The sequence below is a fragment of the Rhinolophus sinicus genome, linkage group LG12 (genome assembly GCF_036562045.2).
Source record: "Rhinolophus sinicus isolate RSC01 linkage group LG12, ASM3656204v1, whole genome shotgun sequence".
Lineage (NCBI taxonomy): Eukaryota > Metazoa > Chordata > Mammalia > Chiroptera > Rhinolophidae > Rhinolophus > Rhinolophus sinicus.
In genome coordinates, this window is record NC_133761.1 from 44,039,452 (window position 1) to 44,062,588 (window position 23,137).

The window sequence follows — 23,137 nt, forward strand, 5'->3', positions numbered from 1 at the left end:
ACAGCTCAGGGTCAGCCTGAAAGGCAGCCCCACTTTCATCTCAAAACTCAGATCTATAATCACCTAGAGATTCTGTGACATTCGTGGTAGTCTGTTTAAGAAAGCAGTGGTGTATATAATATTTCACTGAATAATTTCTATCAGGAACTATAATTTAAAAAAAATTTTGGGAACCCAAAGTTTGTACATTACTCTTTCACCAAAGATGGCAGGCAAGTTATCGAAAAAATGTCTTTCTTTAGGCCTACCTCTCCGCTCGAGGCCCACACTCGTTTCCAGCTTTTCTCTCTCTGTCTCACACAGACGTACACTTTTGGGTGCACATGGAGTCTCTGTGACTCCTAAGCACCGTGCCTGTGGGACCCGCAGCTCTGAGGCCTAGCGCTGTTTTCCCAGGGATCCTTCCAGGCTTTCGATCTCACCAAGGAACACAGCAGGTCACCTGGACGCCTGTCTCCAGGAACCCCAGTCTCTACTGCGTAAGGGAACACGCCATCTTGCTTTTACACACACACACACACACACACAGCACATTGTGAAGGTAAGTACAGGGATGTGACCAAAGCCTCCAGCACAATGAGTGCCCCCCTCCCCCTCCCCCATGGGACCCTGTCCTCCTTATCCCAAGTATGCAATTTCCATAAAATTGCTTCCAGGGTGAATCAAATAAAAGCCTTCCTTGGCAGAATGGAAGCTGTGAAAAGACTGGAAAAGCAGAATGACAATCCATGCCTCGTGCAAATACAGCAGAGCAAGACCAAAACAAGTTGGTTAACAAGCCTGCAGTGCAGGAAACTGGATGCAGTGCGTCTCTGTCTGCCTTCTGACTGCTCAGTAAAGAAGAGAAAAATGACCAACTGGGAAGAGGACACACGGTGGCTCCATGGCACCCTGGCCCAAAGGCTGCTTCTGGGCACTGGGCTGTCTTCACAACACTGATTAGGTTCACCACTGATGAACTGGACAGGTGAGGGTCCCCGGGGTCAGGTGTGTGTGACAGCAGTACGCCCGGCTGTGCTTTCTCGATTCCGTGTGCGTGTTATCACCACTGCAGACACAGCACCAATGAGTCCAAGAAAGCCACCAGGGACTGTGGGTCTGTGCCCAGAGCCCTTTGCTTGGTGAATACTCACAGCACAAGTTTTCTTGCTAGTTTTCCATAAAACACAGTTTAAAGGTTCACTGTTCTTTCATTATCAGTCGAGTTGATCATTTAATTTTGGGCTCACTGCCTACTAGGTTCCACCCATGGCTGCAGGGGGCTGCTGTCTAAATTTCCGCCTATGATGTACCTTCTTTCACCTTTCCCTCCCAACAATTGAGTGTCTGTGTTTTAAACCACCTCCCTGTTCATAGCTCTCTAGGAGTTACAAAGAAAAAGTGAACAAGGAACAATGAATGAATGAATGAATAATGAAACAATAGGACCCGATTTTGCAGTTAATAATCTTAAGAGTCAATCGATAATCTCAAGAAACTCTGCTGATGTTTCATGGACTAAATTGCTGAATTTACTGTGATGGGGAAAGTGACGCAGTTGTGCTATGTGAAGACTCCTTTGGCCAAAATTTAACGAAAGTATTGGCTAAGCTTGAAAAACTGAGGCATTACAGTGAAAATCACAGTATTAAATATACTTTCCATAAAGGAACTCCTTCACGCTCCCTACCTCTGAGGAAGTACTGCTATTATCATCCCCATTTAGAGATAATAACACTGAGGCTGGCAGGTAAATGATTTGCTCAGGGCCCGGTCTGGTGTGACAGGATACACACCTAGAACGCTCATGTAAAGCAACTCAAGGGGTTTAAATGACAAAAATCAATCAATGCACGGGACAATGAACGCAACTTAAACATGAGACAACAAATCTGTCCTGAACATAAGGACAGCATCTCGAAATACAAAGTTTTAAGAAAACCTTGAATAGAAGGTGGAAGACTGGAGAAGTAAGGCAAGTTCCACAGGCCTTTAGTCATCCATCGTTTCCGTACTATTGGCTACAAGAGTGAGCAGGAGGAAGGAAAGAGTCGGAGAGCAAGGAAGGCCTCAGCACATGGAAGCTGAGCGCTCAGAAGGCCCGCCATGAAGAGGGTGGCTGTCCAGCTTTCATTTTATTTCCTTAGTGGGACAAACAGTGCAATCAACTTTGCACCTGGCAGACACAGGTAGGCAGGTGCAGCTACGCTGCTAGGTGCTCGGACAACCTGTGTTCCCAGACCTTGACTTCCAACCTGCCCTGGCTGGAGCAAAGCGCCAGAAGGTCTCCGTTAGCTGCCACATCGAACTGTTCCAAAGTGTAGCACTAACGCCTCTTCCTAGTGAAGTAGCAGACCCTGAGTTCCTACAGCAGACGGCTCTCTACGGGCTCCTGACATGCTGCAGCGGGGGCCTGGGACCTTCCCATCACAGCGGACACGCCCGAGAGCCAGCCCGAGCATTTTCTACCGTGGGCCACATGGAACCGATGAGACAATAACCCAGCAGGCTGGCTGTCGTGTGCAGCTGGGCAGGGCCTCCCTGCTACGAGCCCCTGGACCTCAACGGGAGCTGTGTGTGGGTGTGAGACTGGCCAGGCGGGGGGGTTAAGAACTGAGTGGATGTGTCGCTCGGGGAAGAATCTGCATCTTAGAATAAACAGCACTATTGTCACGTGGTACTCAGTCCATCCCTATTAATTTAATAGTGTCCGATGCCCTGTTAATTTTCTTCAGTGACTGTATAAAACCAGAAGGAGAAAAAAAAAAAGGAAGCTACCAGGCACGAAATTCAAAACAACGGCAGCCACGCGTCACTTAGCAGTGGGGTCCACTGGGTGTGCACGGCACACTCGCCCACCACTGTGCCGTCAGTGAAATTTCAGGGAACTGACGTGTGTTTGGACACCTTTACCAGACACTTTTCCCCAGTGCCCACCCTACCATGCGGTTCGCTCTCCTCTTCTCTTCATCTTTTAACCCTTAAAATACACTACTACCCTATCGGTGCTGGACCAGTGGTGTGAGCAAGTTTCTTTAGAGAAAGAAGTCTTACACTTTTACGTACGAGCCACTTGGAGGACCAGAGGACTCATGCTATGTGACAGGGACTCACTGATCTTAGGCCTATTAGGAGATAGTTTTATTATGATCCCATTTCATACACGAGGCACCGTGACATTCCTGAGCTGGGATGTGAACGCAGGGGCCTGTGCCCTTGACCCCCCCACACCAGCTGTGGCCTCCGACCACAGTGAGAATGGATAGACGCTCCTGCCTACTGGCAGCAGGACGATGCCCCAGACAGGACAGTGCAGGTACCAAGAAGGGTGGGAAGGCTATCACACAAATTCTGGAAGAATCCTTTATGTTATGTCTTCATTTAGTAGGTGTGTGTACAAATACTACTTTTCAGTTAAACTACTGAGGACAAAGATGACCGCTGGACAAAAGGCTGCATTTCCACAGAACTGGGCAAGAGAGGAGTGCAGAAAAATAGTGAAGTTCAAGATTTGTACAGAAAAGAGGGTCTAGAAATTAGTCTGGAAGTGCTGCGGGCCCTACAGAGGAACTCATTCTCAGGAAGGGGCACAGACACAGGGAGGCCTGCCACACCTACGGGCTGGCATCCTGGGGCAGAAATGGACCTTGGACAGGCAGTCTTGCACCCGGCATCGTGGTGTGCATTTGGCTTTTGATGCAGACCCAGTCCACCCTGAAGCAGCTCAAGATCCTTTCCTGGAAGTTTCAATCTTCCCCAAAAGAATTCTCGCTGGCCCGAACCCCAGGAGCCTGTGAAAAAGAAGACGAGAAGGGGACACCAAAGTTCCCTCTCGCATATTCTTTTCCTAAGACACAGAGAAGAAAGAAAACCAGGGGAGCACGACAGAACCCTGAACCCTGGAGCCCGGAAAACCAGGCATCCCCTCTCCCAAGTTTGCCTGGAAGACCAGCGCAGCTCCTCCCCAAAGGGCTCTAAGAGGCGCATGTTTCTTCTCGGACTTGACACAGAATCCCGAGGGAGGCAGCACGGCCTTCTTCACAGCTGCGCGGGGTGGGGGCAGCCAGACAAGCACCGGCGTCCCACCAGCAAGCCATGGCCGCCTCATCTTCACGGGCAGGTTTCAGGGGAAACTCGAAGGGACCGAATTTGTGCATCTCAACAAAGATCGAAGAAGAGTAAAGCTTAACACACCCTGTTTGGGGAAAACACTGGTGGCATTCCCCAGAGGCGTGGACACAGCTGCTCACAGGAGTCCTGTGACAGTTCAATAAAAGTAACATAAAACTGTAGGTTTGTAACTTTTAAGAACTGCATACAAACGCCTTTCGTATTTAAAGATTTGCATTTTAAATATATGAGAATTTATCACTGACATTAAAAAACTTTAATAAACTATTTAAAAATTGTTTTTGGTTTGTAGAAAAACTGCAACAATAAAGTTCTCTTATACCCTTCACCCAGTTTCCTAGGTGGTGACATCTCACATTACTTATCACGTGTTCAGTGAAGGAACAAATACGGATGCACTGTTATTAACTCAAGTCCAACCTTTATTCAGATTCCCTTAGATTTTACTGAAGGTCCGTTTTCTGTTCCAGGATCCCACCCAGGACACCACATCACATTCAATCGTTGTGTCTCTTCAGGCTCCTGTTGACTGTGACAATTTCTCAGTGTCTTCTTGTTTCTGAGGACCTTGCAGTTTTGAGGACGGACTGGTTAGGGGTTTTGTAGGATGGCCCTCGTCTGGGATTTGTCTAACGTTTTCCCTAATCAGACTGAGGTGATGGGCTTGCAGGGAAGACCACAGAACTGCCATTTCCATCACTTCAAGGGCACAAATTACCCACGGGACGTATCACTGCTCATGCCGACCTTGGCCACTGGGCTGGGGCGGTGTTCGCCAGATACCTCACGGTAGTTCCCTGCCCCCCTTTCCATCCACCATGCTTTGGAGGGGACTCACTAAGCCCACATCCAAGTGGAGAAGGGGAGGCTCTGACTTAAATTTTTATATTTTTTTCACATTTTTGAAATTAAAAAACTTTTATAATAATTTACTTTTCAAGTAGAGATTTGCTTGTTAAAATGAGCATTCACTAATACATTTGACACGAGTCGTTAGCAGGTGCAGTGCATCTAAAAGAGTAAGAAGTGCATGTCCCTTTGTCACTGTGCTTGTCAAGTTGACAGGTTTTCCTCCGAAATTGCAGTCATTGCCTCTTCTGCCCAGATCACGGTTGGCAATGCCTGGCATCTCCTCACATACTCAGCGCAGAGAATGATAAACGGAAATGCTCTTAAAATGCCCACGCAGCTCCCATATAATGGCGCGGAAAGTGAGGGTCCAAAGCCAGTTCAAAGCAACAGCAGCAGAAGGTTCCAGTTACACAAATCTATTTGCATCAGAAAAAGCCGAGGAGGATAAAGCCCAAACTGTTCATGCTGATTACATCTTGGTACAACTGGGCTAATTTTATCCTTTTATTTTTTCTTCTCTACCTTCTTTTCCTATAATAATCACATAATCCTTATACTCTGTTTAAAAATTCTAAACAGAAAAGGGTATATATTGTTAATCTGAGTATTCCCCCCACATTCAGGGGAACAGTGTTCTAATAGCAGCAGAGTAGCTCCCCAAGGCTCAGACAATTTAGCCACTTTTCACTTCACCGGAGTCACCCAAGAGGCCCAGCTTTATCCTCCCTCCGGTTTGGCTTCTCTTTACCCAGAATTCCTTCCTTTGCCTCCTAGAGCCACTCCCGGCTGTGTGACCTGCAGTGATGCCCAGGACAGTGTGCGGCCTCCTGAGTAACTGGAGGTGCAGTTTCCTACAAAGCACAGGACTAGGTCACCACGCAGGGACCACAGCACCTCTTCACTGTCCCTCACATTCTGGCTCAGGATGTGCTGGGGACAGACGGCCACTGCCAGCAGCTTTACGTGGCTCTTAGTGGCAGGGAGTGCGGAAGGCGAGGCCCAGTGCTGTGCCACAGTGGACCCAGGGAATCCAGCACCCGACAGCAGCACCCCTGCCTAAGGTGCGGCCCTCTGCACGGCCTGCCTCCCAGTTGGAGAGCTCAGGTAAGAGGGAAGCACGGTGCCACTAGCTCAGGTCCCTCAGGAGACAGCGGGTGGCGAACAGCCCCCATTGCCGCCATAGCCGTGGTCGAGGAAGAAACACCAGCGCCACCTATTGCGCTTGCCGGGAGCCCCGCTCTCCACACGGTCGAGGCGCTGAGGGCCACCGAGCGACCTGCCTGGACAGGGGAGGCCGCTGCACGGCTCGCACGGCCACTCCCTGCATAAATCCTCTGCAAAGGCCTTAAAGAGCAGCTCAGTGACTCTGTCACAGGAACACACGGTGGCATGAAGAGCAGCCGAGTCATGTCAACCACCCTGAACCGCATGAAGACTCTGTACCTAGGCCTTTCCCAGAGAGTGGGAGACCTTAATTCTTCTGCAAATGAATTTCACACAGAACAATGAAGAATGTACAAAGTAAAAGCCTAACTGGAAGTATCAAACGAGTCCCTGAACACCTCCTTCCAAAGAGAAAAAGGGAAAGAAAAAGCTAGCTGCCCAAACACCCTGTCTGTGCCATGTGCCCAGGGCCTGTTTGCAAACTGGTGGTGCTCCTACAACTTGTGACGTCTTGCAGATAGGTGGCTGCAGGCAGGGGGTGAAGGCTGCTGTCTCCCCCCACCACTGGCCTTGGCTGCCTCTGCCTTCAGGCTTATGGCTCCGCAGAGAGACCAGCGGGGCAGCGGCAGATGCTATTACAGCCAATTGCATTTTGAAGTCACACAGGCCCCCAGGGGAAGAGCTAAATATAGGAGGAAGCAGGCGCAGCTTAGGCTGCAGGGAGACAGAGCAGGGAAACAGAGAGAGGGGCAGGGCTGGCCTGCACCCCTTCCTGTCCCCGGGCCGCCTGTCCTGGCCCCCGACCCCATTAGCTGTCACTACAGCACCATCCAGGACGGAAGTGCACAACACTGGGGACGTGGTGACCTTGCGTTCGCCCTCCCACACCATCGTTCTGCAGGCGTTGCAAAGAAGTCTAAATTTACTGTCCGACTCACTCCCGGATCCAGCGAGCCCAGTGCCCGAACTGTCAAACCACATGTCCACGTCCACGCACAGTTCACCCACAGGGCGTCTGCTCTCAGGTCCTCAGGTCCTTCTTTGGAGCTCATTTGTTTGCTATTTCACATTCAAATCTCACAAGTTTTATGATGTCATTTCTAACACCCTGGAACATCCTAAGTAGCGAATCAGAAACAGTGGAGGAAATAAACCACTCAAGAGGAGGAAATAAACTACCAGGAAGTGACAGTTGAGAGTTCAAAAGAAAAACTACCAAAAGCGGTAAAGAGGACCAACAGAATCTAGCAACCTAAAATCATGTCACGTGACAGACCCTAATGACATTAATGGATCAAATGGTGGTGATCCCAGGTGCAGGAAACAGCCCATTTTCATTCCACTTACACTGAAGTATACATGTGACATACTAAGATCTGCCCGAGTACACAGGAGGTGCCGGCGGGTACATACATACATATTAAATGTTATGTTCTGATATTTTCAAGGGTAAATAACAAACTGGTCACTAAACTAGCTAGCCAGAATGACTCACTGCCTGAGGATTGCAGCATAATAATTCTGACAGACCCTTTACTGCTAGCATGGACAGCCACAGCTTCAATAAAAACAAAAACATCTCAATTAGGAGGGCCATTTCTCCATGATCTCCCTTTGCAAAAACAACTAACTTCCACCCAGAGACCATCCTCGAGCGTGTTTTACAATGTGCGGCCCTGTCTGCACAGCCCCGAGGACCATGAGTTACCGCAGCACAGACTAGAGAAGGACCAAGGTTCTTGGAGCTGCCTGACTGGAAGGCCGGAACTGACAACGGAAATGCCAGCGCAGCGGAAGTGGGACTGCGACTGGGAGCTGGGGGGACACAGCTGGGGAACCCAGGCCTGGTGACGAAATCACTTCAGTCCCATTATGTCATCAGAATGAGAACAGAAAGACAACTCAAACTATGTGCCCAGTAGTTTGCTATGACGCCTATCTAATCCCGTAATCAGCCCAATGATTTATGGGATTTCATATTCCTATGATTATGGATGACTGCTTACATCCGAATTGATGCAATTTATTTGGCAAAGAAATGCTTTTAAGCCTGTAGTCCACAGGACGGAGGTGGACGGAATGACCTCGAGGTCCGAGTTACACCCCAACCCACCCCCAAAAAGGAACAGCTGGAATCAAAGATTACGCACTAGCATTCTGAAGACAGAACCAAGACTAAGTAAATCCAAAGGACAGTCAGCTCGCACTTATCCACAGTGGCTGCGTAGTTTCTTCATGGGAGGACAGAGGATGAGAAGCACTGAGACGGCCATGGCTCACATCGGCCTCCTCAGGTGCCCCAAGAGGAATGGGGTGACACCTGGGAATGGGGTGTGGGGCACAGGGGAAACTGAGGACAGAAACATATAGCCCTGAAAAGTCTGCTGTCCTTTAGGGGCAAAGGAGGCAAGGTGCACCCCAAACCAGCAGTGAAAGCCACCCGGGGTGTCTGATGTGTGTGTGGGACCTGTTTCTTTGTCAGTCTCTCAAATGGAGCACATTCTCAGGTCCCCGGAATAACTGAGGACACTTATTTAAAAGATTTAAATTATATCTGGAGGATTTAACTACATAACTTCTGAAGAATGCATCCTTCAAGCCTGAAGATCTAAACAAAAGTAAACATAATTTATTTTACAAATGATTAAAGAATTTCGTAACTTACACCACCGAAGACTTCTCTGTCCCTTACCCTTTTAGCCCCTCGTGGAACCAGAAGGAAACTCAATGTGTCTATCATGCGAATTCATAATTCTCTCAACAAGGATTCATTTAACATCTGCAACGCACACAACAATGCTGGAGGGGCTGTGAAGACATACACTTGAAAAGATGAAGCAAAGGTGTGGGGAAAAGTGCAGAAAAGAGGAAAAACCCCACCGACTTGTCCACTGTGACTTATTCACTGCAAACAGCGGAAGAGATAATTCAGAGGAATGAGAGGGACAGAGTTAACCAGGAGGACGCCTGCAAAGGGGTAAATGTCCCTCAAGTCTGACACTCGTGAGGCTCTCACATTGGCAGAAAGAAGGCAAGACGGCATTTCTACGCTGGGAACGACGAACGAGCAAAGGCAGGACCGCGGGCCTCTCTGGAGCAGGTGTCCGCCTGGAGCAGGGTCCATCGCACAGAACCAGCCGTGGCACCTGCAGGCGGCGCTGCGTCAGTCAGCACGCAGCACGTGACAAGGGGCCCCGGAGACACGCCCCCGGGACGCACGCACGCGCACGCGCTCTCCCTCACCTTTGCCGTAGAAGAACTTGCGGTAATAGTAGGCGCCCAGGTCGATGTGCTCGATGATGTAGCGCTTCACCTTCTCCCGGTGAATCGGCTGGTTCTCCCGGGGCACTTCCAGCACCGACACGCCGGCGTTTGTGCAGTGAGAGCTGAGCGACGACTCGAAGGAGCAGCTCTCCCCGGAGCTGAAGGACGAGGAGTTGGCCCTGGAGAGCGCGATCCGCCTGTCCCCTTCCCCGCCGGTCTCGTTTCTAAAGTAGGGGCAGCTGAGGACCAGGTCATTGCTCTTGCCGTCGCCCTCATCGGCGTCCAGGTTCTCTTTGGAGTTGAGGTCCTCCTTGCTCCCCAGGGGGGACTCACAGCCGCCCGTCTGGCCCGCGGGCACCTGAGTCTGGGAGGCTGCAGAGGCCCCGGTGGTCATGTTCTTCCTCTTCCCCACGTTGGCCCTGGTCGCCATGGCTTCGTTGATGTTAAACAAAATGCTCTGGACGTCATAATGTGCAAAACAGCGCTGACAGTTCCACGGGCGAATGCCCCGCTCCAGACGACTGTCTTCCAGGTCAGACGTGAACTTGAAAGTCTCGTGTTCACTTTTAACAGTGCGCAGCTTCCGGAAGAGCGACGTCTCCACGGACTCCGACTTGAGCCTGCGTTTGTAGGGCTTGTCCCTGCCTCTGCCGGCCACGAGGGCACTGTCCGCGTAGTCCAGGCCTGAGATGCGGACGAACTCGCCTCGCGAGATCTGCGCGGCCGCGTGCAGGCTGGGCGAGACGGCAGCATCGCAGGGGAAGAACTCCGGGAAGCCAAACGGGGCCATCGCTTTGTGGTCGTAATTCTCTACACGGTACCCTCTGAGCATGGCAAAAAAGCTGTCACCGGAGAGGCCCTGCCGGTCGATGGAAGATGTGCTCCCGTACTCCCGGTGGAGCGCCGCCCCAGTGTTGGGGTTCACTGCGTTCTGGTCTAAGACGTCTTCAGCGTCGATGTCGCTGATGGTGACGTCACTATTGCTCCGCTGTCTTATGGGGTGAAGGCCTCTTTGAGGCGAGTGGACAAACATGTCCCCGATTGTGTACTTCGCCTCCACAAAATCTAGACCAAGCTGCTCCTCTGCTTGCCCGTGGCCCTGGTCGGTCTGTCCATTGTGCATCACAGAGGCAACACTTTCGTATGTGGTCTGAGCCCGGCTTTCCCACAGGGTCTTGCAGGCCAGCTCCTTGGAGCAGTCCTTTTTCGGAGGCCACTCAGACACCCTTGCTCTCACACCCATCTTGGGCACAGCGGGGGTACCATTAGCTGGGCCACCACTCTCACTGGGATTTGAGGCATTTAAAGAAGTGGTGGGTCCCATGTTGCCATTAATGGCTTTAAATTTTCGAGCAAAATAATCATCAGACTGCATGATTCTGGGAGGACCCTGTGACTTGGACGAGGCTCTGCCAAGCTTGTGCTTCTCTTCCTGTGACGGCCTCAGGTCACTCATGTCCACGTGGCAAGAAGCTCCAAGTGTCACCAGAAAGGCTGATGCAGGGTATTAAATGCGATATAAAGGCTTCGCCTATAGTTGTATTTTCTCATTAACCAAAAGCAAACAACATCCTCAAAGCATGCTTTCTCCAAAGCCAAACTGCTTCTCAGTGGTAATCCTGTACACCTCCGTCCTTTTCAAAAGCATTCCTTAAGACATGGGGCCTTGAGTACTTCCTCCACCTGAATTTAAAAAACAGAAAATAGCCATTAATAAATAATATACCTCAAGTTCAATACCTTCTACGTATAGTCTGTTATCTGTCATTCTCTCCCCCTTCTGCCCATCATCACCATCCCCCCCCCCCAAATGTCATGAAGGTTTGTGTCCGCACCACTGTTCATGCTGCTCCTTCTCTCTGGAACAGTCTCCTTACTGCTCTACTTGGCTAGCTGGAGTTCACACCACAGCCAGCGGGACCCTCTGCAGGAACCTCTGCCAGGACGTCTACACCCTCGGCCCACATCTGAGCAGAGCGCTTCCCCTGTGTTCCTGCAGCCCCTGCAGCTACCCCATCTCAGCAGCTTTCCACATACTCTGAATGGCTGGTTTACCCATCAGTCTCCTCCACTAGCTGACTTCAAGCTCCTCTCAGCCAGAACTGTACCTTTCATCTGTCATCCACTAACGTAACCCGGCTTAAACTGGGTATTCAGCAACAGTTCAATTATAAGAGTAACACAAAGGACATATAATTGCTTGAGTATTATACTTTCTTTTAAAGTAAACTCAAAATGTCCAATAACAAAAGGGTAAGTGCCAGGAGTTAACACATGAAATTTTAAATGTTCTCTTGCAATCAAATAGGACCTTACAGAGATGCCCCTTAAAGTGGAAGGGGTCCTCAAGAATCTGGTGTCTGACTGAGTATAACTTCCGAGCTCACTATGCCTCTAGCAACTTGACAAATGTACAGGGTCAAACGAAAGCATAGAGATAAAACACCACGATTTACCTTTGTGGTCGGTAGAAATTTGACCTCATCAACTCTGATTACAAATAAGTAATCAATTTATTCTACCTTTAATGAAACAAAAATGTTTTCCAGGTGGTATGTATTTTCCCAACTCATACAAGTCTGGGAATCTTACTTGTTGGTATAAGAAGGAAAGAACTACTTCTGAAAATAATAATGGTAATAAAGATATAATATAGTTGATTTCCCTCAGCCTTCACCAAAGCATAAAAATAACTACAATTTAGTTAGAAAATGTTAAAATTCTGACTCGCTGAGCAGTACAAGACCTATTAAAGGCGCTGGGATAAACATGGGGTGGTCTCTTGGTAGAGCAGGTATTTTCTTATGATGGTGGCTTTCTTCCCCCATGGGAAGAAAGTCAGTCTGGGCATGACAACACGCTGTCTGTTCCCAGAGCAGCTGTACAGTTGAAATACAATGACTTTTGAGGGTGTGGCAAGCAAAGAGGGGATGAGTGATCAGATGCTTCCATGCACAGGTCTGACCAGTGTCTGCCCGTGATTCTCAGACAGAGAGGAGAGATGGCTGCTTCTCATCTGTTTCCCTTAGAATTACTGTGTTGAAAAGGATCACAGATGATTCTAAATTATAGTTATCTCGTATACAATTTAGGCTATTACCAAATCCTTTCCTGGGAACTGAAAAAGTGACTACTAAGATATGAAAGAAAACAGCATTGCCCACTACCCTGCTGAAATGCTACGAGACTTACTGCTCTAGGCTCCTGCACGAGCTGGACATTCCACGGGTAACTGCGCACAGAACACTCACCCAAACTTGAAAGCTTAAGAATTATTTCTAATGGTTAGGCATAGCTATGTGAATTTGGAACAGGCATTAGCAGGACACTCATTTTTAGTTATACACTATTCATTTGTAAGTATCCTGTTACAGGAGGAAGGACCGTGTTTTGCCCTGTACCCAGTTCCCAACTATAGTGTAGTTTCTAGAAATGTAATCAGGAAGTAGATACTTACCACCTTAAGAAATTAGAAAAAGAACAACAAAATGTACCAAAAGAAACCAGGAGAGAAGGAATGAATAAAGATAAAAGCTGAAATTAATGGAATGGGGAGTAGAAAGGACTGAAAAATGCAAAAGGTAGTGCTTTTAAGATGGGGGGGGGATGAGGGAGAAGGTGAGGGATTATAAAGCACAATCGGTAACCACAAGATTGCCACGGGGATATGAAAGACAGTTTAGGGAATAACCAATAATGTAAAGATTTTGTAGGGTATCCGATGGACACTTGTCTTATTAGGGAGACCACTTCAGGGACAGTGTAGATGCCTGATCACTGCATTGTACACCTGAAGCTGACTAATAATGTCAACTATAATTTTATATATATATATATATATATATATATATATATATATATATATATACATACATATATATATATATATATACACACACACACACACATATATATGTGTATATATATATATATATATATATATATATATATATATTCACAAGAAGTGGAGTACAGCATAAGGAATAGAAACAGTGGAAATGTAACAGCTGTATGTGATATCAGAGGGCAGTAGATTGGGGAAGGGGGTTATCACTTTGTGAGGGGTATAAATTTCTAACTATTACATTGCTTTGTACACCTGAAATTAAAAAAAAATAAAGTGAGAAAATATACTCCTTCCCAAGTCTGAAAAAAGAAAAGAAAGACTAATATCATACAAGTTCGAAAGTGAGAAAGGAGACACGACTACATATACAGAAGAGATTAAAATACATAGAGTTGACTCCCAAACAAACAAAGGGTTTGGAGTCCGTACCCCACCCCCTGACACAGACGAAAATCCATATGTAACTTGACTCCCCCCAAACTTAAGCTGTCCCTTGGTATCTGGCACCCATGGGGAATGGTTCTAGGGCCCCTGGGATACCAAACCCAGTAGTGCTCAGTCCCTGATATAAAATGCACAGATCAATGCATGCAGTCGGCCCTCCATATCCAGACTCCCAACCGCAGACCAGAAGAGTACAGGCATGTACTGAAAACAAACTCCACGTGTAAGTGGACCTGCGCAGTTCAAACCCATGTTGTTCATGGGTCAGCTTATAAAAGAAGTATACCACAAGCAACGCTATGGCAACAAATCCCTTGGCATTTCTTACTTTATCACTGTTTAACAGACATTATTAAAAGTACAAAATATTTATTCCACAGATCTCTTAAGAAATGGAAGACATCAATCTGTTGTCAAAAAATAAGGATGATTACTTTAACACATAATCAAAAGAAACAATTGAAAACACAGAGGAAACTAATGATTTTCTGGCAAAACACAAATCCCCACAACTGAGTCAAGAACGGAAAATTTGAATACACTGATTACCACTGAAAAGAGTAGACGCATAACCAATCCCTAACTAAAAACCGAGCAACGTATACACCAAACACCAAGAACTATCTTAGCCATGACTTTGTAACTCCTTTTTCCACCTATTTAAGAGACCAAATACTATCTAAACATTTTTGGATGTACCCCATCTTCCTTCCTTTTCTGTGTCATGGCACACACTGAAAGTACCAACAGTCACACAGTACATGCCAGTCAAAGCAGACAGGTCGGGCACAGTTCAGGCACAGTGAAGACTCTGGACACTCATGACCCAACCACGCCACTGTCACAGCTGAGCAAACCAGCACCACCCCACACTACGTGCCACAGGGAAGCTCTGGGTTTAAGCCACCTGCCAGTAGATGTGTAAAACACAGAAACCTTAAAACTAGGACCAGCAAGGACAACACATACACTTAATAATTAATTCTGGAGAAACTAACCATAAAGCTATCAGAGGTCACTGGGCTCAGACTCATACCTGAAAAGCTATCTCTGAGCTCTCACATCCCTTGGCGTTTCTAACTGTATCACTGTTTAACAGACATTATTAAAAGTACAAAATATTTATTCCACAGATCTCTTAAGAAATGGAAGACACCACTATGTTGTCAAAAAATGATGATTATTTTAACACATAAACAAGAGAAACAATTAAAAAAAAGATGAATTTGTACTGTATTTTATTGTTAGGCTTGCCAAAAAGCACAATAATCTATAGAAAACTCAGGGCGCACAAAATTCTTTCCCAAATAAATCTTTTGGGAATTCTTTGTTATGACTTTAATTTCTGTGTATCGGATAACAATATCAGCTCCAGTGGACAGCCACTGATTTTCCCTAAGCTCTAGTCCCTCTTCTTTTGGTAATTGTTTCCTGACTTCCTCTGGGGAACCACACCTCTAAAGCCATTTCATTTGTGCAGGGCTAACTCCACCCCTAACATGTGACTCCGTTTGACCAATGCAAGACCTGCCTCTCCCGGCCACCGTGATTGGCGCAGCGAGAGCCAGGCCGGGCCAATGATAGCCCTCCAGGAAGGGTTATCCCGACACTGGGGCTCCATCCTTGGCAGCGCTCCAGTGGCAGAATGTAAACATGGAGCTGCTGGGGTCACCTCGCGCAGGAGACTGAGAATGAGGACAACAGCATGGAAGCAGAGCCCGGCGAGGGAAAGAAGAATTCCTAAGGGCAGAGCTCTTGACTCCAACTGGGCCGGAACCAGTTCTACCCACAGAATTTTTCAGTTACTCGAGCCACTGATGACCTGTTTGGATGTATTCAGTTTGAGTTAGATTTCTGTGTAGTCCAGACCAATTAAAAACATTCGAAGAGACCCAAGACAGTGACTTCAGTGGCCATCACTGCCCTGTGCTGTGTGGCACAGACTGCCTGGCTTGAGAATGAATGGATGGAAAATTATAGTTCTGGCACATGAATCGAGTTTCAAATCCAGAGCCTCCTGGCCAAGACACCTGCTCTGACACTATAATTATCCATCCTTTGACACATTTTGTGTGCCACTAACAATTCAAAGTGTTCAAAGCCAAAAAACCCTTGACATGGTTAGCTGACTAATACACTTAAAGTTGCAAGAGAACTGCAGCTGATCCCTCCCTGTGGCCTTATGCCACCGCCACGTTTTCCAGCTTGCTGTAGCTCCCCACTGTGAATCTCTCTAATGACAATTGTAGATGGCACCTTCCTTTGAAAAGTACTCCCAAATATTACTAAATACGAAGTATTATAGACAGCACCTTCCATTTAAAAATATTACTAAAATACTTGTGTTTTTAATATTGTGATCAAAATAAAACATTTCAAAACAATTATAGCATTTGTTTTTAAGATTAGAAATATCAACACACACAATTTTATAAGTACTATAGTACAGTGGAAAAGAATTAAAATCGATGTCTTTTAAAAGCAGGTATTAAGAAGGAATGGTACAGGCTCTAACTAGGGAGAAATGCAGAAAGAAAAACAATGGAGGGATGAAACTCTGAAGCATGAGCTGGGATAACCTCTGGAATAATCCAGAACTAGCCTGGAATAAGCCACGCTAAAGGTCCATCCTAAACATGATGAGAAATAAAGCCAATCCTGCCTCTGTCCCCTTCCGGCTTGGGCAAAGCAGCTGACTGTTTGCAGAGCTGCCGTTTTCTTTAGGTGGCACCACGCCAGCTTCCTGGGGATGTGGATAGAAACCCTTGCATGGCACCACCCTAAAACAGGATGGCAAGTGGAAATCACACAATCACAGGGCCTGGTCAAAGGGCACCTGGGGGGCATGCCCCAGTTAGAGACGAAGCTACAGGAACCTAAGGGCCCCCACATTTTTGTGACAAACAGCAGCGTGTCTGCTGGTGTTCTTCCTTCTGTGATTTCACCTCATTTCATCATTCTAACAGATTACAAAATCAAAAACAACAACACAAAATGGTTATAATAGTTTTACACTGGCAAATGCAAAGTTCTAAAAAAACAGCCGGTAATGTTCCTCAAACAGCAAAAGTGCTATTTATTTCATGAAATATTAAGAAGGCATAACATAATACAGACCCCTACATGTGCATATAGGTACCCCCTTACCACTTGCTCCTCCACCTTAATTCTACTTAAGAGTATCCTAAACTTACTACTTGCCTAATAACTTCATGACTAAATGAACTCACACTGCTAACTTGGTGTGGTTTAAAAAATTAAACATCAAAGAAAATGGAAGAGTCATTCAATTCCTCCCTGAGGACTGTATAAAGAGAATAGACGACATTATGCTAAGTGAAATAAATCAGATAGGGATATGCAAATACTGCACCATCTCACTTATATGAAGAATCTTTAAAGAAAATGAACTCACAGAGAACAGATTGGTGGTTGCCAGAGGCAGGGGGTTGGTAGTGGGCAAGATGGGTGAAGGGAGTCAAAAGGTAAAGACTTCCAGTTATAAAATAAATAATTCCTGGGTATGTAACGTACAGCACGGTGACTACAGTTAATAATACTCTATTGTATATTTGAAAGTTGCTAGGAGAGTAGATCTTAAAATTTCTCATCGCAAGAAAAAAAACTGTAACTATGTGAGGTGATGGATGTTAACTACACCTATTGTGGTGATTTCAGAACGTATACAAATATCAAATCATTATGCACCTGAAACTGATACAATGTTATATGTAAATTATACCTCAATAAAAAAGAAAGAAAAGATTCAATTCACTAGGAAATTTTAAAAATAAACAAATAAAGAAGAGACTAGACTAATATCTCGTGGTGAGGCCTAACCAGCAGCGTGAACACCCTCCTGTCTAGTCAAATCCCCAAAAGTAGATACTGACCAGAGTTCATTTTAGAACGATTGTTCATTAAATCAGATCGCTAGCATGTTGCTACAGACAGTTTTCTTCCTTTAAGTTCACTTTTAATGTCAAGGACATTGTCCTCCCCACTCCATAGTTTCCAATTTTTCTTACATTTCATCAAATTCTAGGTTCTTGCTCTCCAGTAATAAGTGAAAACTGTCACCAGCACTCTGTGGGCACCTGAAAAACAGTGTGTGAACCTGTGTGATCTCACTGGTGGTGGGGGTGACGTTGAGTGAGGAACGGCTGGGTAATGCACCAACTGGCAACTTGGAGAAATTAAAAAATTCCAGGGCTTGGCAGAATAATCTGTTCTCATGATAATAGTCTTGGTAATCATTTTTAAAGGATAGAACACAAATGGAGAAACGTAATATTTAAGCATAATTGTCTTTAAATAGAATGTTTTTCAAAGTTTTCCATGAGACATCAGTGAGTCTTTAAGACAATATTATTATAGTTGTAACTGAGTCTGATCAGGATTGCAGCTGGAGCAAATGGATTGATAACCACAAAACGCACAAATTATGAACCTCATTCAAAGAAAAAAATTGTTAAAATTACATGGCAGATTTATAATAAAAGTATAATTACCATAAAAATGCTTATTTTTCATACTCACATTCCATTGACTCTAATACTTACACATGTATAATTGGGCAGGGAATAAAGAGGATAAAACCATCCCACTTATATTTGTGGCCAGGAAGGCGACAAAGGAGCTGAGGAGTGTTCGTGCTCAAAGTCTGATCCCCTGAAATGCATTTACCATAAAAATACTAAGTTCAGGTACATTCAGCCTGATATTAAGTGAAGTTATGGCTAAATAGCTGTAAAACAATCCATTAACTCAAATTTGTATCATAGTAGACTGCTAAAATCAAGGCTATGAGACAATTTGATAAGTGCCTATTAAGTAATAATGGTTATAAATGGATATTATTATTTTCAATTTAATAATCATATTGTTGACTGCTAAGCTTTTGGTAGATTTGGACATGAAAATTAGTTCTTAGGCATTTATCTTGAATTAAATGTTGGGATGGTACCAAAGATAAATATTTTGGGGCATGAGAATATAAAGAGTAAAATTCTCCTTTTGGGGTTTTTATAACATAGGTGAAGGAGAATAAAATCTTTTATTGGTAGAATGTTCACGTGTTAGACAATTTCTTGAAATATTCCACCGTTCTATTCGGAGGAATTTCCCAAGTAGCCACAAAAGCTACTGGGTATATTTAAGGATTTTTCATCAGAGTAAAGCAGGGACCCCAGTAAGAAATGCCCGAAGGATTTGTTTGCACTAGAATCCTCTGCTGTGACTCCACCTTCTGCTGGATCAGAACACCTGCTGGCGAAAAGGCCCAATCAAAGGTTAGGCGACGCTCTCTGAGCGTGTGAGCCTCTAAGTGAAGCCGCTGTAAGCTGCACCAGCGGGGTCCTGGCCCATTCTGCTCATGGCTTATACCCTCAGCCCCCACAGTCGTGCCTGGCACTTAGCTGGCACTCATGATTAACTTACATCCAGACATCTAACTTGAAACGGCTGTGAACCCACGAAGCCCTAAGCACTGACTGAGCCCACGTTATCATGACACAGCATGGAACACAGGACTCTTGGTTCTCTTTTTGGTTTCCTTGACGGCTCCTCCTCTGGTCGTGTTCAAATGCTGATGCTCCTCAGGGCTTATTCCAGGCTGCCCTCTCCTTTAATTCTGCAGTAGTTCCTATGCCGTCTCTATGCTGATGATTCTGCCATCTTCCCAGGAGCCCGGAGGTGCCTCAGATGCAGCACGGCCAGGCTGCGCTATGATGGCTTCTGTCGTCCTGCGCACCCCCCTCACCTGCTCTTCCTCCCCCAGCTCAGAAGCAGGACCTGACTTCCCCCCACAGACCACATGCAATCCGAGGCCTGGCAACTTGACCTTCGGAATGTTCTCAAATGCATGCAGACCTGGCTGTATCTCAACTGCCAGCACCACCATAGCTAGAAGCACGATCTTATTTTTCCTAGATTATCACAAAACCCCTTAGTAGTTCCCCATTTCCCTCAGAATAAAGCCTGGCTGCTTTATGGTAGCACAGGTCTCTCATGATTTGGTCCACGAGTGGCTGCCTGGCCCCTTATGTAGGTGCTGGAGCTCCACACCAGGTCCATGCTGGTTGCCCTTCCTTTTCTTATGCAAGGGGCTCTGCCCAGGATGCTACCCCCACCCGGAGACTCTTCAAGACCTGTTTTCCCAACCTTGCGAACAGGTGTGATCAGACAGACCCCAGCTCATACACTGGGTTCTCCAGGAGCCTTCTCAAATCTTAATGTTGGTTCTGTTATCTTAATTTGGGTGCCCATAGCAGGCCACCCGTTTTTCACACCGTGTGTTACAGCACACTGTTTCCTACCGGCCTACATGACCCTCCTCGAAACCCGGAGTACTGCGAAGGCACAGGCCGTCTTTGCACCTGGGCACTCGGCGGAGAGCCACCTCTGCCACGTGCGAGCTGAGGCTGTGACTAAGTTACGGCTCCCTTTTGAGCCGCAGTTCCTGCCTGTAAAACCGAAACTGCTACATCGGTTTCAAAGGATGTTCATCCAAAGCTCTGAAAATATGAGCTGAAAATTTTGATTTATGACTTTATGAAATCACTTACATATGAATGTTTATTGATAAACTAATTGACTTAGAGCAATTTGAATAAGGTACGTAATAACTAACTCCAAGGAGCACAGTCACATTTACAAAATGTAATGTTAACAGCTAACAGATCTGCGTAGAAAGAATAGCAGGAACACAGCGCATGTCAGTAACCTACTCACAGCAGTTCAGCTGATTCCGCAAGAGGCAAACAGAGGCTTTTAGGAGGTGAGGAAAATGCCCAAAGCAATCACCAGTCAGGGTCTCCTCTCTTCCCAACTACAACTTCTATTTTAAATTATTTTAGGGACTTCATTGTATTATAATGAGATTATTCTGGAGTTTTTAACTTTCTGTGTGTCAATACAAAATAGGAACCAGTTCCTGGTAGTAAGATGCTTTCACTTACCCATCCAAGCATCCATCTACATGCCAAAAGTAGAATAAACAGCACCATTTTGCCATTTTGTTAAATGGAATGTTTTAATCATGGAATTTTTTCAAGGAGACAGAAGAACAGCTGCAGGTATTGACTGTTGCCATTAAATCTTTTAAATCAGAAAGATGAAAAGAGAGAGCTCTGCAAGTCCTTCCCTCAGGAGGTTATTAGTTATTGCCTTTTTCACCGTGTGGCCCCTGAATTACAGATGACACAGCAAGACATCTGACGTGCCAATTAATAATTTATGCTGAGGCATTTGTGTCTTAGGAAAACACAGCAAAAGAAGAAAAGTTTCTAGCTAGTGCCAACTGATTTGGACTGCACTTGTTTTGCTTCATTTAAAAATGACAGCAAAATAATCCGTTCTGTTCTTTAAATGAAGGTTTGGTGACACTGGGTGAGAAAGAAGGAAACCTGAGCATCTTATAATACCAACCAGGTAGGCTAGAGCCTTACACACACACACACACACACACACACACACACACACACACACACACATGATTAGGGACCCTCCTGTTCACTCCTCGCACACACTTCTCACTCGCCTGCTCAGCCCTGAATCCACGGGGAAAATGCCCACAAATCAAAGGATCCCCTCGCCTTGCTCAACAAAACTACAATCATTCAAAACTCTGGCAACTGAACTAAACACAGGAGCTACCCTCCATGTGTTCTTTGGAGAAACACCACACGGAAAGAAAGCCGTCCCATCTAAAGACGCCTCCTTTCCACTGAGCGTACAGGGCGTGAAAGAGCCCCGCCAGTCCATCCAACAGCCTAGCATTTGATTTTTAAAAATCATAATTTTAGCAGCAAACATACACCAAAGTCCATTCATTAACCACACGCACACAGAGCTGTCTTCCCGTTGTTCACGTTTATTTGAAACACAGGATACTGAGTTTTGCTGAACAGCTTTATTACCTGATACAAAGAAAGCTTTTAAAAGTGACTGCAGTGGATCAGTGCGTTCAGCTCTCCTGGGGCAGTGCTGGATGCCGGCAGCCTGGGGGGCATTAAAGATGAATGAAGAGCTTCCTAATCCCCAAGAAGCTGAGCTGGGTAAGAGGTGCACGTGCATAACGAGTAACAGAGACATGAAGTCAAAAGAACAGGATGCCACTTCCGAGCAGCGCGTGATACAAGTGACCCGGGCGTGCGCACATGTACACCCTCCATCGGGTGAGGGTCTGGGCGACGACGCGCTCCTGTACTGCACACAGCACCTCCCGCCGACACCAATAACGACAGTTGTGCAAATCATCTGGCTCAATACTCCTACATCCGAAAAATCTACTGAAGAAATAGGAGATGTGGGGGAAATGTATACAGACAGAAAGATATTCACTCCAGAACTACCGTGTTTCCCTGAAAATAAGACCTAGCTGGACAATCAGCTCTAATGCGTCTTTTGGAGCAAAAATTAATACAAGACCTGGTCTTATGTTATATTACGTTAGATAAGACCCGGTCTTACTTTACTAAAATAAGACCGGGTCTTAGATTAATTTTTGCTCCAAAAGACGCATTAGAGCTGATGGTCCGGCTAGGTCTTATTTTGGGGAAACAGGGTACAAGAATGAAAACCGTGAAATTCCTACCCGCCGGCACCAGCAGGGGTAAACACAGCACCTCTGCTAAGTATGGTCCAAGGGGGTATTACACAGCCCAAACATTTCCTTGAAGAATATGCATGATGTTGGGGATTTATGATGTATTATATGAAAGGAGCAAAGTGTAAAACTTTGTTAAAAATCTACAGGCATAATAATACTGTCAATACCCCCCCCCCAATTATGGAAGAGGCAACCTGCTACAGGTAGTCTCTGCACGCTTTCTGATGCCTTCTTTTTATTTTTCTGAAGGATCCAAATTACAAACTATATATAAACATGTAAATCCAAACATTTATAAATACACTTTAAAGTCCATGAATAAAATATTTTGAAAAATAATCCTCCAAAAGCCGTTGCACATTTAAATTATACAGAACAAGTTACTCTTATTTACATAAAACGAGATGACCATTTTAGGGTCCTCTCTGTCCTCTTAAGTCCCACAGGTAAGATATCTGAACACGGAAGTGGATGTTATGGTAGATGAGCAATACCTACTGCTGAGGAACTTAAAGAGCACACTGTTTTTATAGTAGGTTTTCAGAAAAGTGTTGCCCTTCATTCCCACACACAGGAAATGACTTTGTTTACAACAGTAACGTCTTATATCTGCACAGACTTTCTCAAGCCTCGCGCATCCTGGGAGCCTGGGCACACAGCCGGGCAGCTGTGTGGTGGGCAGCAGAAGGGCTTCGGGGTGAAGCGATGTGTGCCCCCTGGCGGGCGGGAGAACTGTGGCCCTTCAGCGATCACGTGCTCACCGAGACTCAGTTTCACCAGCAGGACGGGGAGGATGGAGTCTGCCCAGCACACCCCAGGGAGGGGCTGTGGGGCGCAGCGACAAG

At 46.0% G+C, this 23,137-nt stretch overlaps 1 protein-coding gene across 3 annotated transcripts in view; it reads right to left on the reverse strand.

The window, feature by feature from the left end:
- Positions 1–23,137, reverse strand: part of SIPA1L2 (signal induced proliferation associated 1 like 2) — a 201,773-nt gene that overhangs the window by 94,976 nt on the left and 83,660 nt on the right. For all 3 annotated transcript variants that reach the window (XM_019712891.2, XM_019712888.2, XM_019712889.2), the window contains exon 3: positions 9,370–11,073. In XM_019712891.2, the coding sequence (XP_019568450.2) occupies positions 9,370–10,846 (1,477 nt within the window). In that variant the 5' untranslated portion in view covers positions 10,847–11,073. The remainder of the gene's footprint in view (positions 1–9,369; positions 11,074–23,137) is intronic.